Source organism: Macaca thibetana, chromosome 8 (genome assembly GCF_024542745.1).
Source record: "Macaca thibetana thibetana isolate TM-01 chromosome 8, ASM2454274v1, whole genome shotgun sequence".
NCBI lineage: Eukaryota > Metazoa > Chordata > Mammalia > Primates > Cercopithecidae > Macaca > Macaca thibetana.
In genome coordinates, this window is record NC_065585.1 from 44,984,826 (window position 1) to 45,010,891 (window position 26,066).

The 26,066-nt window shown below is 42.0% G+C and overlaps 2 protein-coding genes across 8 annotated transcripts in view; both read right to left on the bottom strand.

The window, feature by feature from the left end:
- Positions 1-12,707, bottom strand: part of SPAG1 (sperm associated antigen 1) — a 77,771-nt gene extending 65,064 nt beyond the window's left edge. The window contains exons 1-3 of one of the 5 annotated variants that reach the window (XM_050801170.1): positions 12,585-12,707; positions 8,334-8,475; positions 3,358-3,517 (exon numbers count right to left, since the gene is read on the bottom strand). In XM_050801170.1, the coding sequence (XP_050657127.1) occupies positions 3,358-3,517; positions 8,334-8,473 (300 nt within the window). In that variant the 5' untranslated portion in view covers positions 8,474-8,475; positions 12,585-12,707. The other 4 variants (XM_050801174.1, XM_050801171.1, XM_050801173.1 and 1 more) reach the window with 4 other exon arrangements.
- Positions 12,708-16,987: 4,280 nt separating this feature from the next.
- On the bottom strand, positions 16,988-20,894 carry POLR2K (RNA polymerase II, I and III subunit K). Of its 3 annotated transcripts, none has more exons than XM_050801219.1 (4): positions 20,637-20,894; positions 19,426-19,495; positions 18,917-19,009; positions 16,988-17,718 (listed from the first exon to the last, which is right to left on the bottom strand). In XM_050801219.1, exons 2-4 carry the CDS (start codon positions 19,484-19,486, stop codon positions 17,696-17,698), a joined length of 177 nt encoding a protein of 58 aa, XP_050657176.1. In that variant the 5' UTR covers positions 19,487-19,495; positions 20,637-20,894; the 3' UTR covers positions 16,988-17,695. The 3 variants fall into 3 exon arrangements, with proteins under 3 accessions (XP_050657176.1, XP_050657174.1, XP_050657175.1); XM_050801217.1 differs by lacking the exon at positions 20,637-20,894 and adding an exon at positions 20,135-20,232; XM_050801218.1 differs by lacking the exon at positions 20,637-20,894 and adding an exon at positions 20,059-20,208.
- Between the last annotated feature and the right edge of the window lie 5,172 nt (positions 20,895-26,066).

Genomic DNA, 26,066 nt, shown 5'->3' on the forward strand with positions numbered 1-26,066 from the left:
CTCAAGTGATCTCCTTGTCTCAGCCTCCACAGAAACTGGGACTACAGGCATGCACCACCACACCCAGCTTTGGTCAACTGAGTTTTGACAATGGTACCAAGAAATTTAAAGATAATATTTTATTAAACGGTGCTTGAATACTTTTTGTTCAAACACCAATACGAAAATTAAAACTGATTATAGACCTAGATATAAGAATTAAAACTATAAACTTTCTAGGAGAAAAATTAGAGGTCCTGGATTAAACAAAGATTTCTTAGATAAAACACAAAAGCCCAAACAATAAAGAAAAGATTTCATCAAAAGTTAAAACTTGTACTCTTCCAAAGATACTGTTAAAAAAAAATGAAAAGAGGCTGGGTGTGGCGGCTCACACCTGTAATCCCAGCACTTTGGGAGGCCAAGACGGGCAGATCACCTGAGGTTGGGAGTTTGAGACCAGTCTGACCAACATGGAAAAACCCCATCTCTACTAAAAATACAAAATTAGCTGGGCGTGGTGGCTCATGCCTGTAATTCCAGCTACTCAGGAAGCTGAGGCAGGAGAATTGCTTGAACCTGGGAGGCAGAGGTTGCGATGATCTGAGATTGCGCCATTGCACTCCAGCCTGGGCAACAAGAGCAAAACTCTGTCTCAAAATAAATAAATAAATAAATAAATAAAATAAAAGATGGCTGGGCATGGTGGCTCATGCCAGTAATCTCAGCACTTTGAGGGGCCAAAGCAGCCCAGGTATTCAAGACTAGCCTGGACAACATAGTGAAGCCCTGTCTCTACAAACAATTAAAAAAAAAAAAAAAAAAAGCCAAGCATGGTGGTGCAAACCTGTGGTCCCAGCTACTCTGTAGGCAGAAGTGGGAGAATTGCTTGAGTCTGGGAGATCAAGGCTGCAGTGAGTCATGATGGTATCACTGCACTCCAGCCTGGGCAACAGAGCAATGTATCTGATAAAGAACAAGTACTTCATAACTCAATAAGAACACAATGCAATTTTGTTTTTTAATGGGCAAAGGATGTAAAGACACTTCACAATAGAAGTTACATGAAAAGACACTCAATGTCATTAGTCATTAGAGATACGCAAATTAAAACCACAATGAGATACCTGGTAGAGTGGCTAAAACTAACAAAACTGACAATACTATGTGCTGACCAGGATATAAAGCAGGTGGAAATTTTATATATTGCTGTCAGGATTGCACAATGGTACAGCCACTTTGGAAAACATTTTGGCAGTTGAAACATAGTATATTTAGGGCTCAGTATTATCTAGGTTTTAGGCATCCACTGGGGGTCTTATCAAAGGTAAGTGGGTAAACAAACTGTAGGATATTCATACAATTCAATACTACTCAGCAACTCAGAGGAATGAACTATAGACACAAGCAACCACATAGATGAATCTCAGAAGCATTATGTAAGTGAAAGAAGACACACAGGAACGACAACATACTGTATGATTACATTTATACACAAGTCTAGAAAAGGCAAAACTATGCTGACAGTTCAGTGGTTGCCAAAGCCCAGGCAGTGGGGTCTGCACTGACCACAAATGGGCAAGAGAAAAGTTTTAGTGGTGATGGAAATGTTCGGTATCATATACATTTGTCAAAACTCAGTGAAATGTACACTATAAAGGTGGTAATTTTTATGGAATATAAATTTTACCTCAATAAAGCTGATTAAAAGAAATCTGTAAATATTTAAGAAATTTAAGTGACAGATCCATGAAAGATAACTCAACTTTACTAGTAATCAAAAAATATACTACAATAGTCCTCCCCTTATCTGTAATTTTGCCTTCTGTGGTTTCAGTTACCCACAGTCAACTGCAGTCCAAAAATAGGTGAGTACAATACAGTAAGATATTTTGAGAGAAAGAGAGCTCATATACACATAACTCTTACAACAGTATGTTGTTATAATTGTTCTGTTTTTTTAGTTATTGTTCATCTTTTACTGTGCCTAATTTATAAGTTAAATTTTATCATAGACATGCATATAGAGGAAAAAACATGGTATATTTAGGCTTCAGTACTATCTGCAGTTTTAGGCATCTACTGGGGGTCTTGGAAAGTATGCCCAAAAGATAAGAAGGGACTATGGTACTACCATTTTTTCAACTATTTAATTGACTAAAAATGATTACAGTATCCAATAAAGAGTACCTAAAAATGGGCATTTTTTTTTTTAAATAAAGAAACCAGGTCTCTCTGTATTGTCTAGGCTGGCCCCAAACTCTTGGGTTCAAGCAATCCTCCCTGAGTAACTGGGACTATAGGCACACACCACTGCACCTGGCTTGGGCATTCTTATACACTGTTGGGGTTGATGTATGAAGGTACAACTTTTCTGAGAACATACGTTTGAAAAGCCTTAAAAACATTCAAACCCTTTGATCAAACAATTTAAATTTTTTCTCTCTCTCTTGCTTTTCGTTGTTAGACAGGGTCTCACTCTGTCACCCAGGCCAGAGTGCAATGACACCATCACAGCTCACGGCAGCCTCAATCTCTCAGGATAAAGCGATCCTCCTGTCTCAGCCTCCTGAATGGCTGGGACTACAGGCACATGTCACCATGTCCAGCTAAGTTTTGTATTTTTGTAGAGACAGCTCTGACTATGTTGCCCAGGCTGGTCTCCTGGCCTGAAGTGATCCTTCTGACTCAGCCGCCCAAAGTACTGGGATTACAGGTGGTGTGAGCAACCACACCTGACCAAGCAATTTGAATTCTAATAATTTATCCTGAGGAAATAATCAGGGAGGTGCAAAAAATAGGCAAGGCATGGTGGCTCATGCCTGTAATCCCAGCACTTTGGGAGGCCGAGGTGGGCGGATCACCTGAGATCAGGAGTTCGAGAAGTCTGGCCAACATGGTGAAACCCCATCTCTACTAAAAATACAAAAATTAGCCAGGCATGGTGGCATGTGCCTGTAATCCCAGCTACTGGGGTGGCTGAGGCAGGAGAATCATTTGAACCTGGGAGGCAGAGGTTGCAGTGAGCCGAGGTCACACCACTGCACTCCAGCCTAGGCGACAAAGCGAGACTCCATCTCAAAAAAAAAAAAAAAAATTACAAATAAACATGTTTATTCAGCACTATTTATTGAAGATGATTAAATTATAGGTTTTTTAATAGGATGGAATATTATTCAGCTAATTTAAATGCACACATGTATGGACGTGCACACACACACAAATTTGCAATGTTCCCCTGGGTGTAAAAAGCGACCAATCCTGCCTAATTGACACTAGAAGCCCTTTACGGACAAACAAGAAGCCTAGGATTTCAGATAAGTAAACACATATACAATGTCTCAACAATATCTGTGGAAAATTGGTATTACTCTATACCTTTATATCATCATCAATTTTTTCCCATTCTTCAGCTGTAAAACTGGCTGCTGTTGCTGCTGGTTTATCTTTCCTCAAAGCTCTACTTTCAGGGGCCAAGGCTTCAAGGTGCTTTTCACAAAATTCTGTAAGTTCAGGATAATATCCTTCCTCGCCAGACCTTAAAAAGAAATAAATAAGTTTTAGAGTTAGCACCTTATTTAGGATCATCTAGACCAGTGGTTTGCAGGCTGGGTTCCATGGAGCCCTAACGTTCTGTGGAGATCTCAAGGGCTGCTTCCCAGTCTCTTTCCTCAACCCGCACAGTCTCAATTTTTACCCATTAATCTACGGAACGATACAATGAAGAAAAAAAAGGAAGTCCAAAGGAACCAATTTTCATCATACACTTTAAAAACTGGATAAGGGTGACTGGGGCGGGGTGGTCCCCAGCACCGTGGAGGCAGTGGGGCTGCTCCGCGGAGTTGGCGTGGGTTCTGGGTTCATCCCGGCACCACCACGTGAATGGGTTCCTTTAAGATCACTCTGAGGTCTGACCCGCGGCTGGCATAAAAAGTACTCTGTTCCTGAAAGTACACCTTTCACAGCAGTCTTATAGTTTGCAACAGAAGAATTTCAGAATTTCAAGTTCCTGCTCCAAGAAGTGCAATTATTATCCATGATGGAATATTAATATATCCCGTACAGACTGCTGGAAATGTTTTTCTAAAACATGGTTCAGAACTGCGAATTATTCCTAGAGTCGTGATGGAAGTTGTTAATATTGCCTGCTTGGAACATACAATTACCTTTCAGAATAAATATTGGTATTTTTTGTTGCCGTAAAATTGAAATCAGGCATTTAACGCACGATGAAAACACCAAGAGTCAATGAATAATAAGACTCATCTGTCCCTTTTTGTTGTCTGTACTCTTCATGTGAAGAGGGAATGCATATGAATTAAGCGTAATAGTGTCACAGAACATTGCTACCTCACACACAAACAGGTAGTTCATTTGGGGTAAATGGATTATCCAACTATTTTATAACTGGGCATTTCTGATAATTTTTTGGAAAACATTTGAAACATTAAAATTTACTGAATCTTACATATTTGTCTGAGTTAAAAATATAAAAAGAATTATGGATCATGGATGGCAATTTGTTTGATAGCATCTGGTTTGCAGACTCATAGTTTGATTTTTAATTAAATATATAGCTTATGATGAAGTCAATAAACATATCAATGAATAGTTAACTATATTAAATTTTTATCAGGCTGGGCGCTGTAGCTCAGGCCTGTATTCCCAGCACTTTGGGAGGCCGAGGCAGGCGGATCACTCGAGGTCAGGAGTTCGAGAACAGCCTGGCCAACATGGCGAAACGGACTCTCTACTAAAAGTACAAAAATTAGCCAGGCAAGGCAGCGAGCGCCTGTAATCCTAGCTACGTGGGAGGCTGAGGCAGGAGAATCGCTTGACCCAGAAGGCAGAGGTTGCAGTGAGCCAAGATCACGCCACTGTACTCCAGTCTGGGTGACAGGGAGAGACTCTGTCCCAAAAAAAAAAAAAAAAAAAAAATTGTCATTTACTTTTTTTTAAGTTTCAAATCTCATGTATCATATAAATTTCAGTTTAATATCAACCAAAGAAACAAAACTTTAGCAAAAATGGAATGATATTTTCTCTTCAACATATGTATGTTCATATGTTCATTTTGTACATGATATTAAACTCATAAAGTCAGTATTAGAGACTGGCAGAAAGATAATTTGGACTTCCTTTTCAACAAAGATTTTCTGTTCATAGTTAAATTTTTTTTTTCAAAGAGGTAGGAAGAAAATGGCAGATAAACAGCTTAAACAAAACACCCTGAAATTCAACCACTCAAGGAACAGAATTCTTTCCTTAGAGAGTTAAATGGAGACATCTGTTCCTTTTATTTTAAGGAAAATCAGTCTTTTCCCATTCTTTTGTAGGTCTGTTCATTCTTACATTTCTAGAAAAATATAAATAAATTTCATTTCCCACTTTGGGAGGCCGAGGCGGGCGGATCACAAGGTCAGGAGATCGAGACCACGGTGAAACCCCGTCTCTACTAAAAATACAAAAAATTAGCCGGGCGAGGTTGTGGGCGCCTGTAGTCCCAGCTACTCGGGAGGCTGAGCCGGGAGAATGGCTGGAACCTGGGAGGCAGAGCTTGCAGTGAACCGAGATCGGGCCACTGCACTCCAGCCTGGGCGACAGAGCGAGACTCCGTCTCAAAAAAAAAAAAAAAAAAAAAAAAAAAATTTCATTTCCAAATTAAATTTTAAAAAACAATTCCAAGTTCAATATATTATCACTGAATTAGGCTATTCATAGAATTTCTTGGAACCAACATTATTATAACTGTAGCTTTCCAACTGTTTCATCCAATAAACTTTTCATTTTTATTTATCCGTCCTTGACCAAGTATACATGATAATATTCTGCTAAAAAAGGGAAAACAATTGATATTACTGATTTTTCACTTTCCATCAGCGTCTGGCTGGGGACCAACAGGGAAGACAGGAAGCTAAAGGTGATGAAAGAGAAAAAGGAAAGAACCCAGCGATAAGGAATAGGGATAGAGGAAATAAAGAACCACCACAGAGCAAAAGGAATTCTAGATTCCTGGAAAGTAGCTCATGCTCCACAAGTGTCTTCTGCAATACAACTCTGGTCTCTAAATGAAAATAGCTCAAAGAGGCCCCGGCACTTTGGGAGGCCAAAGCAGGAGGATTGCTCAAGTCCAGGAGTTTGACATCAGCCTCGACAACATAGTGAGATCCAGTCTTAAAAAAAACACACACACACAAAAAAAAAAAGAAAGAAAGAAAGAAAGAAAGAGAGAGAGAGAGAGAGAAAGAGAGAGGGAGGAGGAAGGAAGGAAGGAAGGAAGGAAGGAAGGAAGGAAGGAAGGAAGGAAGGAAGGAAGGAAGGATAAAAGAAAAGAAATCCAAAAGAGGTGTCACAGGTTGGTACTCCTCAGGACAGTGTTCTTGAAGTGGGTTCCTTGAACACCTGCATATCAATCAGCCAGCTCCACTGGTAAATCATATGTTCCCTGGCCCTACCCCAGATTTTTTGAAGCAGAATTGCTGGGAATAGGGTCCTCAAATATGCATTTTTAACAATCACATTTGATGTATATTCAGTGGGACAGTCACTAGGATGGGGCTCTACCCTGAAAAGGTCCTGATTCCCTGCCTTCTGGTATTACCTTCAGGCCTCCCCGCCACCCTCCATGTGATCAGCGTGTGGTGGGTCACCCTCCTTTGTTGTCAGGTGATATGAAGTGGGAAAGTGCCACCAGCCTAGGTTGGTGAGATAAGCTTATCTCCTAATAGCTTTTTTTTTTTTTTTTTTTTTTTTAATTTTTTGAGACTGTCACCCAGGCTGGAGTGCAGTGGCACAACCAGGGATCACTATAGCCTCCAAGGCCAAAGCAATCCTCCCACCTCAGCCTTCTGAGTAGCTGGGATTACAGGTCGAGATAATTTTTGTATTTTTTGTAGAGACAGGATTTTACCCTGTTGCTCAGGCTGGTCTTGAACTCCTGAGCTCAAATGATCCACCTGCTTCGGCCTCCCAAAATGCTAGTGTTGCAGGCATGAGCCATCACACCCCACCCTAATGGCTGCTTTCACAACTACTTTACCTTCTCCTAGAAAATGTAGAGAAGCCAAGAAAAATGCCCTCCTGGATACTAATTAGCCTAAGTCTCATGCTGGCAGTAGACCTAGGTGAAACTCTCCAAACTAACCATAGGATCAAAACCACTATTTTGGGACCTACCATGCATGGGCAAAAACAACAATCTCAATATTTGAGAATTTTCTTCAGTATTTCTTGTGGGCGGCAAGCCACCCAGGTGCTGAGGCAAGAGACCGACGGCACGAGCTGTTCCAGTGTAATAAAATATATAAAATAAAAATAGTTATACTAGATATAGATCATAGATATGATTATATATGAATATCATTAATCATTAGTTTGTAGCAATTACTCTTTATTCCAATATTATAATACTCCTCATTTTACAATCATAACCTAGGAAAAACCAGGCCATACAGAGATTGGAGCTGAGGGGACATAGTGAGAAGTGACCAGAAGACAAGAGTGCGAGCCTTCTGTTACGCCCTGGCAGGGCCGCCAGAGGGCTCCTTGCTCTAGCGGTAATGCCAGCGTCTGGGAAGATGCCTGTTGCCAAGCGGACTGTGGTTTAGCGGTAGCGTCAGTGTCAAGGAAGAACACCCGATACTTAGCAGACCGGGAAATATGGGAAAGGGAGTCTCCCTTTCCCCAGGGGAGTTTATAGAGAAGACTCTACTCCTCCACCTCTTGTGGAGGGCACCTCTTGTGGAGGGCACCTCTTGTGGAGGGCCTGACATCAGTTATCCGGAGGCCTAACCATCTCCCTGTGATGCTGTGCTTCAGTGGTCACGCTCCTAGTCCGCCTTCATGTTCCATCCTGTACACCTGGCTCTGCCTTTTAGATAGCAGTAGCAAATTAGTGAAAGTACTAAAAGTCTCTGATAGCAGAAATAAAGACGTAAGCTGTCTCTCTCTCTCCCCTCCCTTTCTCTCTGTCTCGGCTGCCAGGCAGGGAAAGGCCCCCTGTCCAGTGGACATGTGACCCACGTGACCTTACCTATCATTGGAGATGGCTCACACTCCTTACCCTGCCCCTTTGTCTTGTATCTAATAAATATCAGTGCAGCCTGGCATTCGGGGCCACTACTGGTCTCTGCGTCTTGGTGGTAGTGGTCCCCCGGGCCCAGCTGCCTTTTCTTTTATCTCTTTGTCTTGTGTCTTTATTTCTACAATCTCTCGTCTCCGCAGACGGGGAGAAAAACCCACTGACCCTGTGGGGCTGGACCCTACAATTTCTAACGTAGCTTTTACCTTTAGAAGGCAACAACAGGATAATTAAAACGGTCATACTAAAACATGAAATGATTTTAAATGCTTACCTGAGCACGCAAAGAATTTTTTCCAGATGTTTAACATCTGAACATTTTTCAATGTATTTGAAATCCAGATGTTCAATGGGAATTTTAAATGTTTTTGTTGTTCCAAAGCCCCACAATGATGGATAATCTTTGGTGGTCATAGCTGAAATACAATATTTAAAAGTTATTAATCTAATGTATAAATAATACTCAATTTGGATAGTAGTAACCATGTAGGTACTTGTTTGTATTTTTTGAAGTTTTTAAATTTTTTTGTGGAGACAGGGTCTCCCTATGTTGCCCAGGCTGGTCTCTAACTTCTGGCCTCAAGCAATCCTCCTGCTTCAGGCTCCCAAAGTGCTGGCATTACCAGCATGAGCCATTGTACCTGTCCCACCTAGGTGTTCCTGGACCAAACTGAAGGTTGGCCTGCTAGTTTTTGTGGCCCAATAATGAGATGCAGATGAATTGAGGAGGAAGAGAGTATTTATTTCTGCAACTGGTTACAGGGAGAAGGCCTGGAAATTATTGCCAGACCAACTCAAAATTACAAAGTTTTCCAGAGCTTATATGCCTTCTAAGCTATATGTCCATGTGTAAGTGTGCATTCATCTAAAGACATAAGTGATTAACTTCTTTTAATGTATAACTAAGGTCTGAGTCCTGAAGACCTTCCTCTGGGGTCTCAGTAAATTTACTTAATTTAAATGGGTCCAGGTGCTGGGGCGATTACCCTTATCTTTTCTCCTGCTAAATTACGGAGGTTTGGGGAGTTCCTTCAGACCCCCCATAAACTTATTTGTGGAGGTCTGGGGAGTTTCTTCAGACCCACAATAAAACTTGTTTAATCCTAAATGGGTCCTGTTAAAAATTCCTTTGCTATTTTGTCATGCTTTAAGGCCCAGGGAAGGCCTAGGCAAAACTCTTGGTGAGCTTTTGTTACATCCCAGCCTTTGTCTAAGGGCACTGGCTTCTAATATTTAACTTAACCCCTCAGTCAGTACTGAAACCGTTGTTATGGAGGCCTGTGTTAGTGAGACCTGGCCTGCCACATAGGTACTTCTGTATAAAAGGAGGTGGAGTGTTTTGTTTGTTTTTGTTTTTGAGATGGTGTCACTCTGTCACCCAGGCTGAAATGCAGTGGTGCAATCGTGGGCCACTGCAGCCTGACCTTCTGGACTCGGTGATCCTTCCACCTCAGACTCCTGAGTAGCTGGGACTACAGGCACGTGCCACCACTCCCAGCTAATTTCTCTTAGTTTTTTTGTAGAGATGGGGTTTCACCATGTTCCCCAGGCTGGTCTCGAACTCCTGGGCTCAAGTGATCCTCCTGCCTTGGCCTCCCAAAGTGCTGGGATTACAGGTGTCAGCCATCACACCCAGCCCTTCTAGGTACTTCTGTAGGAAAAGAAGGTAGAGGGTTTTTTCCATGGAGGAAGTCTACTAATTTTGAATTCTCTGTCCCTGATAACAACAGTTAACATTTATGGAGTTAAATTACTATGGGCCATACATGGATTACCTCACTTAATCTTTACTTAAGCGAAGCTGGAATACAATGACAGAGGAGGTTGTGGTGCCAAAACTGCTTTTTAAGATTTTTTTAATGTTAATTTTGAATGACCTTCTGTTAGTTTAGCTGTCTGTTAACATCCCATTCTTTGTGATTCACTACAAACATAAATAATAACATCCTTTCTGTAACTTGCCTTAACACAATCCTTTTTCCCACCCCCGGCCTCCTTCTTCTCCCCGCCACACAATGAACTATGTTCTAAGGGCACTAAGGGCACTCTGTACATATCTCTCTCTCTCTTTTTTTTTTTTTTTTTTTTTTTGAGATAGAGTCTTGCTCTCTTACCCAGGCTGGAGTGCAGTGACACAATCCCGGCTTACTGCCACCTCCTCCTCCTGGGTTCAAGCGATTCTCCTGCTTCAGCCTCTCGAGTAGCTGGCATTATAGGTGTGGGCCACCACGCCCAACTAATTTTTGTATTTTTAGTAGAGATAGGTGGTCTTGAACTCTTGACCTCAAGTGATCTGCCTGCCTTGGCCTCCCAAAGTGCTGGGATCACAGGCGTGAGCCACCGTGCCGGGCTCTGTACTTACCTCTCTCAGCGCACATATTTGAATTATGTTTATTTGCCTTCCCTTCTAGATTGTGAAAGAGCTTACTTTATTTATCCTCATAGCTCCAGGGCTAACATAATAAGTAGTGCCTATACCCCTTCAGAAACATTCACTAAATTTAATTGAATTGGGAATAAGGAGGCCTTAGAGAAGTTCACTTTAAAGATACTGCTGCTAATGATAATGATAATAATAATAGCAACAAATATATAGTTATTAATGTATGCTAGGCACCATTCTCAGTACTTTACATATATTACTTCATTTAATCCCTCAATTACTGTATCGGGTAGATTTTATTTTAAGTGATGTTAGTAATAACAGTTAACATTTATGGAGCTAAATTATCATGTGCCATAGATGACCTCACCTAATCTTCAAAACCTCTCTCATAAAGGATATTAATAATTATTCCTATTTTATAAATGAGCAAGTCGACAAGTGAACTAAGGATAAGAGTCTCAGTAGGCTAACTACAGAGCCTACATACTTAACCACTGTACCAGTGATTTTCAAACGGCAGGTAGCAACCCATAAATAAATTTAGTGAGTTGCAATTAACATTGTTTTATAATGAGATGGAATACAATAAAAAATGGACTACCTGACATATAATATTAAAGTAAATATTGCTTTATAAAAACTTTTACTTCATGTCTACATAAATGGAAATTATGTGTTTATATAAATGCACGAGGTTATCAAGTAAACTATATTTCTTATTGTGGGTCACTGTCAAAGGTTTTTAAAAAACCCACTGTACTTGGGCAATAATTTTAAAAACAAGAAGTAGCAACGGGTCTAATTCATAGAAATATTTCTTTCAACCCTCTGGGAGTCTGTTTATATATCAGACCTCTGCAGAAAAGGATGACACTGTCCACTTCTCCAAATTCCTGCCGGCTTTGACTTAGGTATAAGATATAGACGACAGTTCTTAGGCTTCAGGATGAGACCTAGCTGATAAATTAGATGTGGCTTTCACCTCATACTTGCAGGGCCTATTGATGAATGGCTCCCATGACAAGGATAACCTTAAGGGTAGAAGTTACAGGAAAGCAAGATGAAGAACTTGTAAATTATTAATGCTGCCCAGAACAGAATGGGTTGCCTTAGGAGGATTTTTCCAAAGAATGGGGGATCTATGGTGGGAGAGATGTAAGCATCTAATGGGATTAAAATAGATTACCTTGAATTGAAGGTATTTTGCAACCCCTGAGATTTTATGATTTCAATAAAATGTGATTAAAAACACATGAAATGATAGAGCCATCTCTTACCTAATCAAATGAATTTCATTCTGAACACCGTTTTAACATTTCTGAGAATTTTTTTTTTAAAGACTAATCAAGTGCAGTAGTGAGAAGGGGAGAAAGAGTACAACAAGGAGTTGGATCTATAACTGAACAATTAAGTGAGAGAATTCACTACCTTTGGACCAAGTCTCTCTGAGAATCCTTTTTGAAAATTACCATTTTTTTTCCTTTTCTTTCTGTAGGATACACCTCAAGACTACTGAATATCCATCTCAAGTTCCAAAAACCAAGTTATACAATACTTTAGAACTCCTCCACCTCTGTTTGCAAAGTCTGTCTCTGATTGGGAAAACCTTCGGTCCCAGCTGGATTTACAGCTTAGTAATACCTCCAGTTCAAACTGCTGGGGCGTGCTAACGCGAAAAGCTGGGTCTCTCCCACCGAGGCACCCTCTTTCCTGCATCCACAGGGCCGAGCGCCCCCTGCAGTCGGGGACCGAAAAGAAACGGCATCCTGCCGCCGTGGCAACGGTTTCTATGTACAGCGGCGCCAGGACCCGCCGGGAGCGGGGAGCCCCACGGCCCAGCCGCAACGGTCTCAGTTGGCTCCCCAGTCCCTGGCTTGGGTCACCAGGGCTGACTGCGATAGTGGACCCGGGAACTCCAGCGTTGCCACCGCACCCCGACACCCGCCACCGTCCCCCGCGGCCTGGAAAGCCCCGTGTGTTCCCCGGCCCTGAAGGACGTCCACCCCATGGCTCCCTTTCCCTCGCGGCCCACCGCCCCTTCGCCTCCCCGCCTCGACCTCTCACCCCTGCTCCGGGAAGTAAGGACTGAGATGCGACAGGTCTTCTATTCCCGGCCGGCAGGTACACACAGGCACTCACCTGGTTCTCAGCGCGCCGCCTCGGAGAGGTCGCGGCCGCCGCACCGACTCTAGCTGCGCTACAGGTGCTAAGGGAGGGGCTGGTCGCCCGGCCCGAGCCAAAGGCGACAGGCTGACGGCCGGGGCGGGGACTAGGCCTCTGCCACGCCCCGACCTGCTGTCCGGCAGATCTGCCCACCGGCCCCATGTTCACCTTCCCCGCCTTCACTGGCAGAGGGCCATTTGGGCATAAGACTTGGTGTGAGATGTCCCCTTACTCTCGTTTGAGTTTCAATTTGTTGTAGAGAGTTAAAACGCTGGAATCGGCTGGGCCCAGAGGGCTCAGGCCTGTAATCCTAGCACTTTGGGAGGCCGAGGCAGGAGGATGGCTTGAGGCCAGGGGTTCGAGACCAGCCGGGCAACACAGTGAGAGCCTGCCTCTACAATATATATATGAATATATATAAAATATATAAATATTTTATTTATATATATAAATAATTTTTAAAATTTTTTATTGTATTCATGTATTTAATTTTTTAGAGACAGAGTCTCGCTCTGTTGCCCAGGCTGGAGTGCAGTGTCGTGATCTTGGCTCACTGCAACCTCTGCCTCCCGGGTTCAAGCGATTCTCATGCCTCAGCCCCCCAAGTAGCTAGGATTACAGGTGCCCGCCACCACGCCCGGCTAATTTTTTTGCATTTTTAGTAGAGATGGAGTTCACCATGTTGGCCAGGCTGGTCTTGAACTCCTGACCTCAAGTGATCTGCCAGCCTTGGCCTCCCAAAGTGCTAGGATTACAGGCGTAAGCCACCACACCTGGCCCATAAATAAAATATATTTTTAAATGCTGTTAGTGGTCTGTTATCCTGGACTGCTATATTCCCTGCTAAGTAAATTGATTACTCCTATTTAACTATAAAAATGTAATTAAAATTTCAGAGTGCACTGCAACCAAGATTTACTTACTTCTTCCTCTTTAAACAAAAGAGTAAATGAAAGACAAGATTCCCTCTTCCTTTTCATGCATTCCACATTTTCTGAGTGCTGGTTATGAGTCAGGCACCATACTCAGCACAGGGATGAAAAGGTGAATAAGACAAAATACTAATACAACTCAGATGAGTAAAACAATAGAGGTTACTTGTCAGGAAATTTACTTCAGTTTTATAATTTCAAATAGTTAAAATAGATCATGAAGATCAAAGTTCATTTACAGTGCCTGGCAGTTCTGTAAATTTATTTCTCTTTCCCTTTTGCACTTAAATTAGAGATCTGCAGTCTGCTACCAAGCACTGTTAGTGGCAAAAATTCTAATGCTTGGCAGGACATGGTGGCTTATGCCTGTAATTCCAGCACTTTGGGAGGCCAAGGCAGGCAGATTGCTTGAGCCCAGGAGTTCAGACCAGCCTGTGCAATATAGTGAGAGGCTTGCTCTATAAAATAAATTTTAAAATTTTAAAAAAAAGATCACTTTAGTCTTCATAGAGATAAAAGAAGGTATCATCCAAGAAACAAGGAGATAAGGCGAGGCCTGGTAAGGTCACTTAGCCAAGTAACAAGGGGTGGCGCGGGTGTTTGGACCCAAAGCCTTACACCAAAGCCCATATTGTTTACTAAGCTCTTAATTACTAACCAATCCATCAGTAAGTCCCATTGGCTCAATCTCAAAATGTAACCCACAGCCAGATACTTCTCACCACCTCCACAACTACAGCCCTGGCCCAACCACCATTACCACTAACTTTTAACTATTACAGATGGTCTGTTGTTTCTTTGTTGCCACCTGTCCTATATAGTCTATTCTCACAGAACAGCCTAGTGATTCTTCACATCAGACCAGGTCACCCTCCTGCTTACTGTCCCAATGGCTTCACATCACAACACCCTAAGTGAGCTGGCCTCTGCCCATCTCTGGAACTTCATCTCCTTCCATTATCCCTCCTGTCATGAAGTTGGAGTCACATGGGCCTCATTCTGAGGTGGGAACAAGATTAAGCTCACTTTCCACCCCAGGGCTTTTACATGGAGTGTTTTCCCTGTTTCAATAATGTTCTTTCTCATTCTTCAGTCCACTTTGTTCAAATAACCACTCCACCTAAACTTATTACACAGAACTTATTCTAAGGAAAGGTGAGGACATGTGTGTATTATGTATGATGAGGCAACTTGTCGCCCAAGCTGGAGTGCAGTGGTGCAATCTTGACTCACTGCAACCTCCACTTCCTGGGTTCAAGCGATTTTCATGCCTCAGCCTCCCAATTAGCTGGAATTACAGGCATGTACCACCACACCCAGGTAATTTCTGTATTTTTAGTATAGACAGGGTTTCACCATGTTGGCCAGACTGGTCTTGAACTCCTGAGCTCAAGCGATCTTCCCGCCTTGGCCTCCCAAAGTGCTAGGATTACAAGTGTGAACCACTGGCCGGGCGCGGTGGCTCACGCCTGTAATTCCAGCACTTAGGAAGGCCGAGACGGGCGGATCACGAGGTCAGGAGATCGAGACCAGCCTGACTAACACGGTGAAACCCCGTCTCTACCCAAAAAAATACAAAAAACTAGCCGGGCGAGGTGGCGGGCGCCTGTAGTCCCAGTTACTCGGGAGGCGGAGGCAGGAGAATGGCGTGAACCCGGGAGGCGGAGCTTGCAGTGAGCTGAGATCCGGCCACTGCACTCCAGCCTGGGTGACAGAGCGAGACTCTGTCTCAAAACAAAAACAAAAACAAAAACAAAAAACAAGTGTGAACCACCACTCCTGGCTTCATTTCTGATTTCATTTTTGAATTTTTCGTAACTCCAATCTCTTAAGATAGCTATCTTAAAGCACTTTATACTCCCTAAGATTATTTATAATCATAATTCTTTCAGTTTGATAATAAAGCTGAAGTTAAAAGAAATAAAGTGAATTGGCCAGTCATTGAGGGGCAGGGCTGAATTTGAACAAATTTCCATTCAGTACTTTTCCCATGGACAAAGATGTGCTTTTCAGTGTGTCCAGTCAGCAAGCAGTTTATAGGGTACCAAGTGATGTGCTAACATCAAGCTCAAGCTTACTAATTCTCATATTGACAGAGCACTATTCAAAAGAATATTTTTAAAGCAATTTTATATCAGTTTTTTCCTTGAAACTGTCTAGGTAGGTAAGAGGTAAAATTTCTTCTAGTTAATAGATGAAGGGAGCACAAAAAGGTAAGTGGCTGACCGAAAGCAGTCTGAAATACTTTTTGCATTAAGTTCTTCTGTCCAGTTAACCAGATTGACAATATTTAATTAAACTACTGATATGCAAAGGACTTAGTCTAAAATTAGAAGAGTTAAGAGAAGTGTATTATCCCATAAGTTGGGGTTTATCTGCTTAGGGAACTGTCCCAACATGTATTGGGACTCCCATATCTAAAAAGTTCAGGAAGTAATATATTAGAATTATAAAATTATGAAACCTCAATTTCATTACCAGCCTGGGCAATGTAGTGAGACCTCATCTCTACTAAAAATCAAAAGAATCAGCCAGCATGGTGGTACGTGCTTGCTGGCTATTCAGGAAGCTGAAGTGAGAGGATTATGTAAGCCTGGGAGATGGAGGCTGTAGTAAGCTATGATCATGCCACTGCACTCCAGTCTGGACAACAGAGGGAGACACTGTCTTAAAAAAAAAAAAAAAAAAAAAAATCTGAGCATGGCAGTATTTCATATAGCATGTAATAAATTTATAGAATTTAATATATGAAGATGGTAGTAAAAATACAGGTTTTTTTTTTTTTTTTTTTACAAAATATCATGGACAATATTTTGAATGTCAAAGACAGACATAGCTATTTAAATAAAGTTGGAATACATCTAATCTTTAAAATGCACATCAGGCTGGCCAACATGACATTCCACAACCATGGAATCCTTGAACAGAATAGCATGTAGGTGTGACCATTAATTCTACATCCCAAAGATCAGGTTAAAGACTTAAACATTTATCCAATAATTCAGTGTAAACCAATGCTCCCCTCCCCAGCCCTTGACTCAGGGTGTTGCTCTGTCCATCACGCTGGAGTGCAGCAGCACGATTATGGCTCACTGTAGCCTCAAACTCTTGGGCTCAAGTGATCCTCCCATCTCAGCCTCCCGAGTCACTGCCTGTTCTTTTTATATCCTAAAAGTAGAACTGTTGACCTTAATGCGTGATTACACCTGGGAAACTGCACTTGGCTTAATAGCCTGCTTATTCACTTTGCTTGGGGTTGATTTTGCCTTACAGAAAACAAAGTTTCCCTTCATGATTCTGAGATTTAAAAGAGAGTCAAACATTATATGAAAATACAGAAAGGCCTATACCTAGTAATAAATGAAAAACTGAACTCAAGATGATGTATGCGTATTGACAACAAGCAAAATGGTATACTCCATATCAAATGACACAGTGACACGGACAGTGGTTTCCAATAAATTTATTTAATCAGAACTTCAGAGGGTTCTAGAAACCTGCATTTTTAACAAGGACTGCAGATGATTCTAGGTTTTGATTAAAAGTATGGTTTGGGGAAGCAACTTTACCCTTTATTGTATGTCAGATTACATATACAATAAAACAAAAAGTAATGTAATGGAACAAAAAATTGCTTTATACAGAATATTAGTAGATACCCAAATACAATATGGTCTTGAAAATAAAATCATATGTATATATAGTTGTATTCCTAAGTACAGTAGTGCCCCCCTCATCCAAAGTTTCCCTTTCTGTGGTTTCAGTTACCTGTAGTCAGCCACATTCTAAAATAGGTGAGTACTGTAAAAGAAGATATTTTGAGAGCAAGAGAGACCAACCACATTCACATAACTTTTATTACAGTATGTTAGCATTGTCCTATTACATTGTTATTAATCTCTTGCTATGCTTAATTTATACATTATACTTTACCATATATATATCTCTCTCACACATATATCATAGTATATATAGAAAAAACAGTGTATAAAGGTTTGGTACTATCTGAGGTTTCAGGAGTTCACTGGGGGCCTTGGAATGTATCCCCCAAAGATAAGAGAGAACTACTGTATGCAAAATCGAAATACAACAATCAGAAACGTTAAGACAGCAAATCCAAGTATAAGTGAAGACACTCCTCTGAATTCCCAGGTTTCATCGAGCATCAAAAACAACCACTGTATTAATTTTAGTTAAGGACAAAAACGGTACTTAAACATTATTAAAATTGAAGATTTCAGTCACTTTCTCTTTGCAATAAGCTGGTTATTTAACTTAAAATACAAAAAAGAATGGAATTCACTATTTACTATGATAACTGGTTTTTAAATAAACTAAAAACACTTTCAATTTTTATCACCACCTTTTCCATAAAATGTATCGAAAAACACTAAAGCAGGCCAGGCCCGGTGGCTCACGCCTGTAATCCCAGCACTTTGGGAGGCTGAGGCGGGCAGATCATGAGGTCTGGAGATGGAGACCATCATGGCTAACACGGTGAAACCCCGTCTTTACTAAAAAATACAAAAAATCAGCCAGGCATGGTGGCGGGCACCTGTAGTCCCAGCAACTCGGGAGGCTGAGGCAGAAGAATGGCGTGAACCCGGGAGGCAGAGCTTGCAGTGAGCCGAGATCACACCACTGTACTCCAGCCTGGGCGACAGAGTGAGACTCCGTCTCAAAAAAAAAAAAAACACTAAAGCAATATTAAAGGTGATAATCTGTCGATTTAAAAAAAATGTGTTAGTTATAGCATAACAATTTACTCAGTATTTTCTTTTTCCACATAGGATCACACTATGTTGCCCAGGCTGGTCTTGAACTTCTGTAGCCTCCCAAAGTGCTAGGATTATAGGTGTGAGCCACCATGCTGGGCCTACTCTCAATGTTTGAACAATTTGTATGCTCAACTTTTTCCATTAGGTAGTATATGCAATATTTGTATTTCTTCTTGTGAACTTTAGCTTGTCCATAAAATCAAGCTCAAGAATGAATACTTTATACAAATGTAGTCATGCATCCATAATGACGTTTTGGTCAAAGATGGATCACATATAAACAGTGGTCACATAAGATGATGCTACATTTTTGCTGTACCTTTTCTATGCTCAGATATACAAAAACATTGTATTACAACTATCTATAGTATTCAGTACAATAACACGCTGTACATGTGTGTAGCCTAGCAGCAATAAGCTATACCATATAGACTAGATGTGTATGTATAGTAGGATATACGGTCTAGGTTTCTGTAGGAATGATGAAATTGCTTAAGGACACAATTCTCAGAATGTATCCCTATCATTCATCTTTATCAACCCCAGCATTATTCATTTCCTCCTACCTTATATTTAGAAAGCACAGTTAAAAGGATACATCTTTTAGTCCTTTTCTTGTACATTATTCTGTATCCACATTCTCTGCATCTGATTGGATCCCTAGATTTTATTTCATTTTCTGTGTGACATTCTAGAATTAAAAAAAAAAAAAAAATTTACTCAATGCCTAAAAGGAAAATATTACAGACAAATTATCTTAACTACATTTTTCACCTAAGGCAATTCAAAACACTAAAATATACTCAATCTCAAGGATGTGCTGCTATTATTAAATGTATTAGGTAGGAAAGAAAAGGGTTGTAGGCCATGCATATTTCCAGGAGAGAGAATGAAATCTCAATGAGTTTTGTTTTTTTCTGTTAGTAAACGGAAGACCAAGGACGAACCCAGGTCTACTGACCTTAAGGAGATTTTTTTTTTATGGTTGCTAAAGTGTTCTACTTTATAACTTTGAAGACCAGTAACTCATTTAAGCAAAGAATAAATGTAACAATTTCAAAAAAACTTAAATAAAATATTCTTACTTTATGTAAGTGTTACTCTTACCTCCACAGATATATATCATTGGTTGCTGCTTTGGAGGTTGAACGTCCTTCTGGGTGTCCATTGTTAGCCCCTGAAATCACAGACTCAAATACTGAATATCTCAAAAGGGCTTCTCACAAGTCCATCTGGGCCCATTTTTCTCAGGAAAAGCTAAAAAGATCCCAATTCCTAATCTGCTCCTTTCCCCAAATCCTATAGGTCTCAAGCACGAAATGCATACACACATGTATTGAGCGTTTACCCGAAACTGGACATAATAACTACTCCATACATGATAGGCCATTATAATCTACATAACAATGCTCGGAGACATCACTCTTATTTTATAGATGAAGCGACCGATATTTAGACACGTTAATTTCCGCAGGATCACTCAGCTACTAAAAGTCAAAGGGATACAGATCTGACTGTAAAGCTCGCGTCTTCGTTTAACACAAGTTCTATTTTTCCCAAACTCTAGTAGAAGTTAGCCAAAAAAAAATTATATCCCTCAACAGGGGAACAGGCTAACCGAAGGAAAGAACAATGAAATAACTCCTATTGGCTAAACATCTAAACTAAAAGAAAATAGGGAAAAGAACGATAGCATGGACTGTATCCCCAGGCACTCTCAAATCTACCCCCATACCGGACCTTTTTACTCCAGGTGTCTTTCCAGTTTTGGCCCAGATATCCACCACAAACCCCAATCCGCCAATTCGCTACCTACACAGCACCGAAAAACTTCCCACTCCGCGTTTCCAAATACAACCCTCTCGTCTAGGCGTCAAGACCAACTTCCGGCGCTGGTACATGACGCACAGTGGAGTCTCTCTCTCTCTCTCTCTCTCTCTCTCTCTCTCTCTCTTTCTCCCCGCCTCTTCCGCCCCAGGCGTGGCCCGAGAGTCCGGATTGCGCAAAGGCGGTAAAGCAGGGGCTTTCTGTTAGATTTTACGGGTGTAAGTGCCTGTTTGTTCCCCAGCTATTTTAATTTTGCAGGAAAGCACAGCATTGTAACAGTTATGCAAGTACAAGGCGGTGTGTGTTTCTGACTAATGTAGTGGTACAAAGTAACACTTTTCCAGAAGCGTAGAGGGTTAGGAGAAAAACCGAGATTACACTTTTCATGAAGTACTAGGCTAGCCGTTATTCGGACGAACGTAATAGAATCGACTACACCAATGATTTTCACGTGGAAAACACTTTTCCACATTGGTTTTAAAAATGGATACCTGTAGTGTGGCAGTGGGGCAGCTGCCGCTTATCCTTCTCTTGATTTTGTTTTTGCTTTCTGGCCCTTTCTCTTATAGGCTACTGAGGTGACAACGTGCCAGCAGACCTCGCTCGCTCTCCGCGCCTCCTCGGCCTCTGCGTTTGCTCTGGCCATGCTGGAAGTGCCCTTCAGCACGCGGCTGCGCTGTGGGGGCCCCTCTCTGGGGCTGGCCGAGGCCGGAGCCGGCTCCGTCTGCTCGCTGGGAGGTGAGGAAGAGGCGCGGGCGGGAGCCGGGGCTGCGCGGGGCGCTCGCGGTCCGGCGCAGTTTCCGGGCGGGCGCGGCCTGCCGGCGCCTGTTGGGCTTGATCTGGGGAAGTGCCCCCTCTAGGCTGCCGGAGTGCCCGGGACTAGGTGCTGCAAAGTCCCGCGGCCAGTGCCAGTGAGAAGTGAAGCCGCCTGGGCTTCTGGGACGAGTGGGGACTTGGAGAACTTTTCTGTACGGCTAAAGGATTGTAAACACACCAATCAGCACTCTGTGTCTAGCTAAAGGTTTGTAAACGCACCAATCAGCGCTCTATGTCTAGCTAATCCGGTGGGGACTTTGAGAACTTTTCTGTCTAGCTAAAGGACTGTAAACGCATCAATCAGTGTTCTGTGTCTAGCTAAAGGTTTGTAAATGCACCAATCAGCACTCTAAAATGGACCAATCAGCAGGATGTGGGTGGGGCCAGATAAGGGAATAAAAGGCCGGCGGAGCCAGCAGAGGCAACAGGGTTGGGGACCCTTAGCATGCTGGAGAAGCTTTGTTCTTTTGCTCTTGGCAATAAACGTTAATGCTGCTCAGTGGGTCCCAGCTGCCTTTATGAGCTGTAACACTCACTGCAAAGGTCTGCAGCTTCACTCCTGAAGCCAGTGAGACCACAAACCCACCAGAAGGGATGAGTAACTCCAGACAGGAGGAACAAACAACTCCAGATGGGCCACCTTTGTGAACTGTAACACCACAAAGGTCTGCAGCTTCACTCCTGAGGCCAGTGAGACCATGAAGGAACCAACGACTGGAAGGAACGAACAACTCGAGACACACTGTCTTTAAGAACTGTAACACTGCCCGGGTCCAAGGCTTCATTCTGAAAGTCAGCGAGACCAAGAACCGACCAATTCTGGACACACTACTGTTACATCCTTTGCTGAATCCGTTTACTTGTTTTAAAGCAAAGGCTAGCGTGATGGTAGCTACATGAACAACTCCCACTTAAATCTGAGAGATTTTGGTAGCTTTTGTTGTCTACTCTCCCTCCCTCCGTTCTATGTATTCCACCATAGAACAACAAAACACTCTGCTCAGTGGAGGTGTGTTCTTTCACATACCAAAATTTCAATATGATGGATCAGTTGGGTTCAGAACGTTTACGTTGGTTTCCCTTTTTTGCAGAAGATATTTTACTTAGTAGGGTGAAGAAAATGAAGCTACCTAAAAAAATTAAAAAACAACTTGTTAATAACTATTTTAAAGTTAATGAAAGAAGTAGGCACTCTTTCCCCCAACACGCAATATGTCTGATATTTTATTAAGCAGGTTATACTCCTTTCGGGCTCTCCATCCAGAAATCTGAGAGCTTTGAGCTTCAGCTTTCACTTCCAGAAGTTCAAACTCCTTCTGTTGCATCTCCCCAGACCAGCTTGAGGGATTTAAGTTGATCTTTCCCAGGAAGATGCCATTTAAAAACCTTTCAGGGGAACAAGTAGTTCCTGGCTTCTTTCTTCACAGACAGGCTTACAGAGCATAAATATTTTAACCATTAGTACTGTCACAAAGTACCTTTCCTCTTAACCAAAGAGGTGATCTAACAGAAGAGGCACAATAGGCTTCCCTTTAAGAACTATTAGATGGAACCATTGTTAACCTAAGAGAGATGACAGAGTGTTCCCAAAAGTCATACTTTCATATTTACAAGCTATCTTGTATTCTAACTCTCCAGTTGAAATATCAAGATAATTCTGGTGCAGAACAATTATGGAGATCAAAATGGATCAACATAGGTAGAATACAAATGGGTCCTGGGGCCCTACAAAAGGGCAAGGTAATGACAAGTCATAGCAAGAAGATTCAGAATTTCAACAAGAATTTATGTTGGTGCTAGTTCCCAATCCAACATGCTCTTTCCTATCAGCAGAGACTGGTAGTTTTAGGATCACTTGGGAGTATGGTCAGTGTAAGCTACCCTATTATCAATGATAGCATTAACTAACTTTTTCTGAGCATGTACTACATGCCAGACGTCATTGTATTGCTTTGTTCTAATGGGGGTAGTTGTCTTGCCATCCTGGACAAGAGTGCTTTTTACCTCTTTATTCAGAAGGTTATGGAGATGCAAGTTGCTGTTTTTTTTTTCCCTGAATCTCTGTGTTTCCTTTTTCCTTGATTATATTCACTTAAATATGTCCAGAGAGCTTGAATATCATGGTAATTTGGGAAATCTCCCATTACGTTTTATTGGATGGTCCCAAAAAGAAGCATCAGATTTTGTGGTAAGCAGACGGCTTTTAGAGTTCTGAAGTCAATGATAGTGTGACACCCAATGCAAGAAAGAAAAGCAAAGGGCTGGGCACGGTGGCTCATGCCTGTAATCTCAGCACTTTGGGAAGCCAAGGTGGGCACATTGCTTCAGGTCAGGAGTTCAAAACCAGCCTGGCCAACATGGTGAAACCCTGTCTCTACTAAAAATACAAAAAATTAGCCAGACATGGTGGCATGCACGTGTAATCTCAGCTACTCGGAAGGCTGAGTTGCAAGAATCGCTTGAACCTGGGAGGCGGAGGTTGCAGTGAGCTGAGATTGTCCCACTGCACTCCAGTTTGGGTGACAACGCGAGACTCTGTCAAAAAAAAAAAAAAAAAAAAAAAAGGAAGCAAAAAGGCAAAAACTGTGGTGAGCAAAGAATATGAAATTACAGCTCAGTGGCTTAAATCCGGAGTATGTAAGTAAAGCTCAGGCAAACTACATGTAACTAGGTGCCCTTTTGTCTGTTTTTAAAGGTGGGGAGAGGTGACAGTGATTCTTCCTTGAACAATATAAAGGAGATATGATATGGTCTTTTAATCCTCAGTCATAATAAAATATCTCAAGAAAAATTAATTAACTGGAGAAAAAAGAAAAGGGCAAAGTTTAAATGGTTTTGGAGTTATGTGGATTTTATTTAACCATAGGCAAAATTCCCTGCCCTGTTTACATTGGGGTGGAGATGGGGAGCAGACATTAAACAAAAATGAGTAGATAATAAGGGATTTTAGAAGATAATAAACTACACAGAGAAAATTCAGTAGAATTCTGCAGAATTGCAAATGTGGGGCAGGAAAGGGTAAAATGGCTGTAGTAGAGATTTGTTTGAAGAGCTAGAGAGGGTACTATTCACTCTACCAGTGAGTGTGAGGGTAGGCTTCAGAGAGGTGCTGTCTTGAAGAATGTGTAATTCATTAATTCTTTACAGTCCTACAAGTACCTCAAACTTAACCTCACACTAAATGCATCTTATTTTCTCTCAAGCCTATACTCTTCATTCCCTCACTCCTTGCCCCATGCAGTTGATTCTGCCAACTGAATATGTCACATCTTGGTTCTGCTCCACCCCTACTGCCTTCTGGAGAAATGCAGTAGCTTCCTACTGGTCTCCTGGCAGCCACCCTTGCCTCTCTTCATTCTGTCCTCCATTCTGCCACCGGAGTGGACTTTCTAAAAATGCTCTTCAAACTCTTAACGTGCATCCAGAACTTTCCAAGACTTAGCTTCTTCACTTCTCAGGAATTTTCTCTAATCCTTTCCTCCAACAACTCTTAGTTTCTGCATATAACAAATTATTTGCAGTTTCTCCATGTGCCTAATTGCTCTTGCACATTTTGTTTTGAGTTTGAAATTTTCCTGCCCTTGCACATTTTAAGTTAGGAATTTCCTGTTGTCTGCCTTTTAAATTGCCACTTGAAAATCAAAATCTATCTCATGCACTCTGTTCTCCAGTAGGGTTAGCTGGTTCTTCTTTGTGCTGCTACTGTTCCTCTGTTGCAGCACTTGCTCTATACCAATGAGCTCCTCAACAGCAGTAACTGTGGCTGTGTCAGCTTTGTATTCCCAGTACCTAGCCCAGTAATTGGCACATAGTTGGAAATTAACCGTTAGTGGACGGGCACAGTGGCTCACGCCTGTAATCTCAGCACTTTTGGAAGCTGAGGCGGTGGATCAACTGAGGTCAGGAGTTCGAGACCAGACTGGCCAACCTGGCAAAACTCTGTCTCTACTAAAAATACAAAAATTAGCTAGGCTTGGTGGTGGGCGCCTGTAATCCCAGCTGCTCGGGAGGCTGAGGCAGGAGAATCGTTTGAACCTGGGAGGTGGAGGTTGCAGTGAGCCAAGATCGCGCCACTGCACTCCAGCCTGGGTGACAGAGCAAGACCCTGTCTCATAATAATAATAATATTAGTTTGATTTTGGATGACTAAGGAACATCCAGATAGAGAAATGTCCAGTCAGAGAAGAGTGGTGGCAGTGCCTGTTACTGGCTTAAAAGTGATGGTTGAAGTTCTGAATAAGAATTACATAAGCATGGGATGATAAACTAATAAAAAGGCTGAGGTAGGACCTCTCATTTAGGGAGTAGGCCAAGAAAAGAAGCCAGAAAAAGGAGACTAGGAAGAAGCAGCCAAGAGCAGCAGGAGTGTCCCTGGCATATAATAGATGCCCAGTAAATATTTATTGAATGAAAAAATTAGGGTTTAAAAAATTTATTTGGCATCGAGGGTACTTGGGAGTTCATGATGCCCAAAAAGGGATGTTTGTAAATAACGAACACATTTCAGTCTGGTTTTTATTAATAGATTTTTTTTAAATCTTTTTTTTTTTTTGAGACGGGGGTCTCACTATGTTTCCCAGGCTGGTCTCGAATTCCTTGGTTCAAGTGATCCTCTCATGTGTGCCTCTCAAAGTGCTGGGATTACAGACGTGAGCCACCAGGCCCGGCTTAGCTTTTTTATCACAAAATCTGTATATATTCATTGTTGAAACACGAGAAGAAAACACAGATAAAAAGACACAACTAAAAAGCAAGCATAATCCTGTACAAAGGTACCGTATCCAAGTTATTCATACCTTTCAGACCTCATCCCGTGTATATCCATATTTTTAACCTAAAAGGGGTCAGTTTGTAACTTGCTTTTTACATTTGACAGTTTGGAGAAACATTTCCAGGCGAACATTCTCATACATGATTTCTAATGGCATCCCACTGTAGGCCACGTTAGCCTTCCTAAATACGGTAATGCTTCCCAATGTGGGAATGGGGAGAGGCAGAGCCTTTCTGACTCGCCTTAGGGCGGGTGCAGGGGTGAGCAAGAGAGGGGGCGCGCCTTCCGCTCAGGCGAGGACCGAGGCCTGCGGGCGGCCGGGCGGGGGCGCTGC

Excerpts from the sequence above, each read along its gene's own strand:
- POLR2K (XM_050801219.1), bottom strand. The coding sequence starts at position 19,486 with ATGGACACCCAGAAGGACGTTCAACCTCCAAAGCAGCAACCAATGATA. Across the intron at positions 19,010-19,425 it reads AATGATATATATCTGTGGAG|AATGTCACACAGAAAATGAA; the intron begins GTAAGAGTAACA and ends TTTTAATTCTAG. Across the intron at positions 17,719-18,916 it reads CAAGAAAAGGACTAAAAGAT|TGGTTGTTTTTGATGCTCGA; the intron begins GTATCCTTTTAA and ends AAATTAATACAG.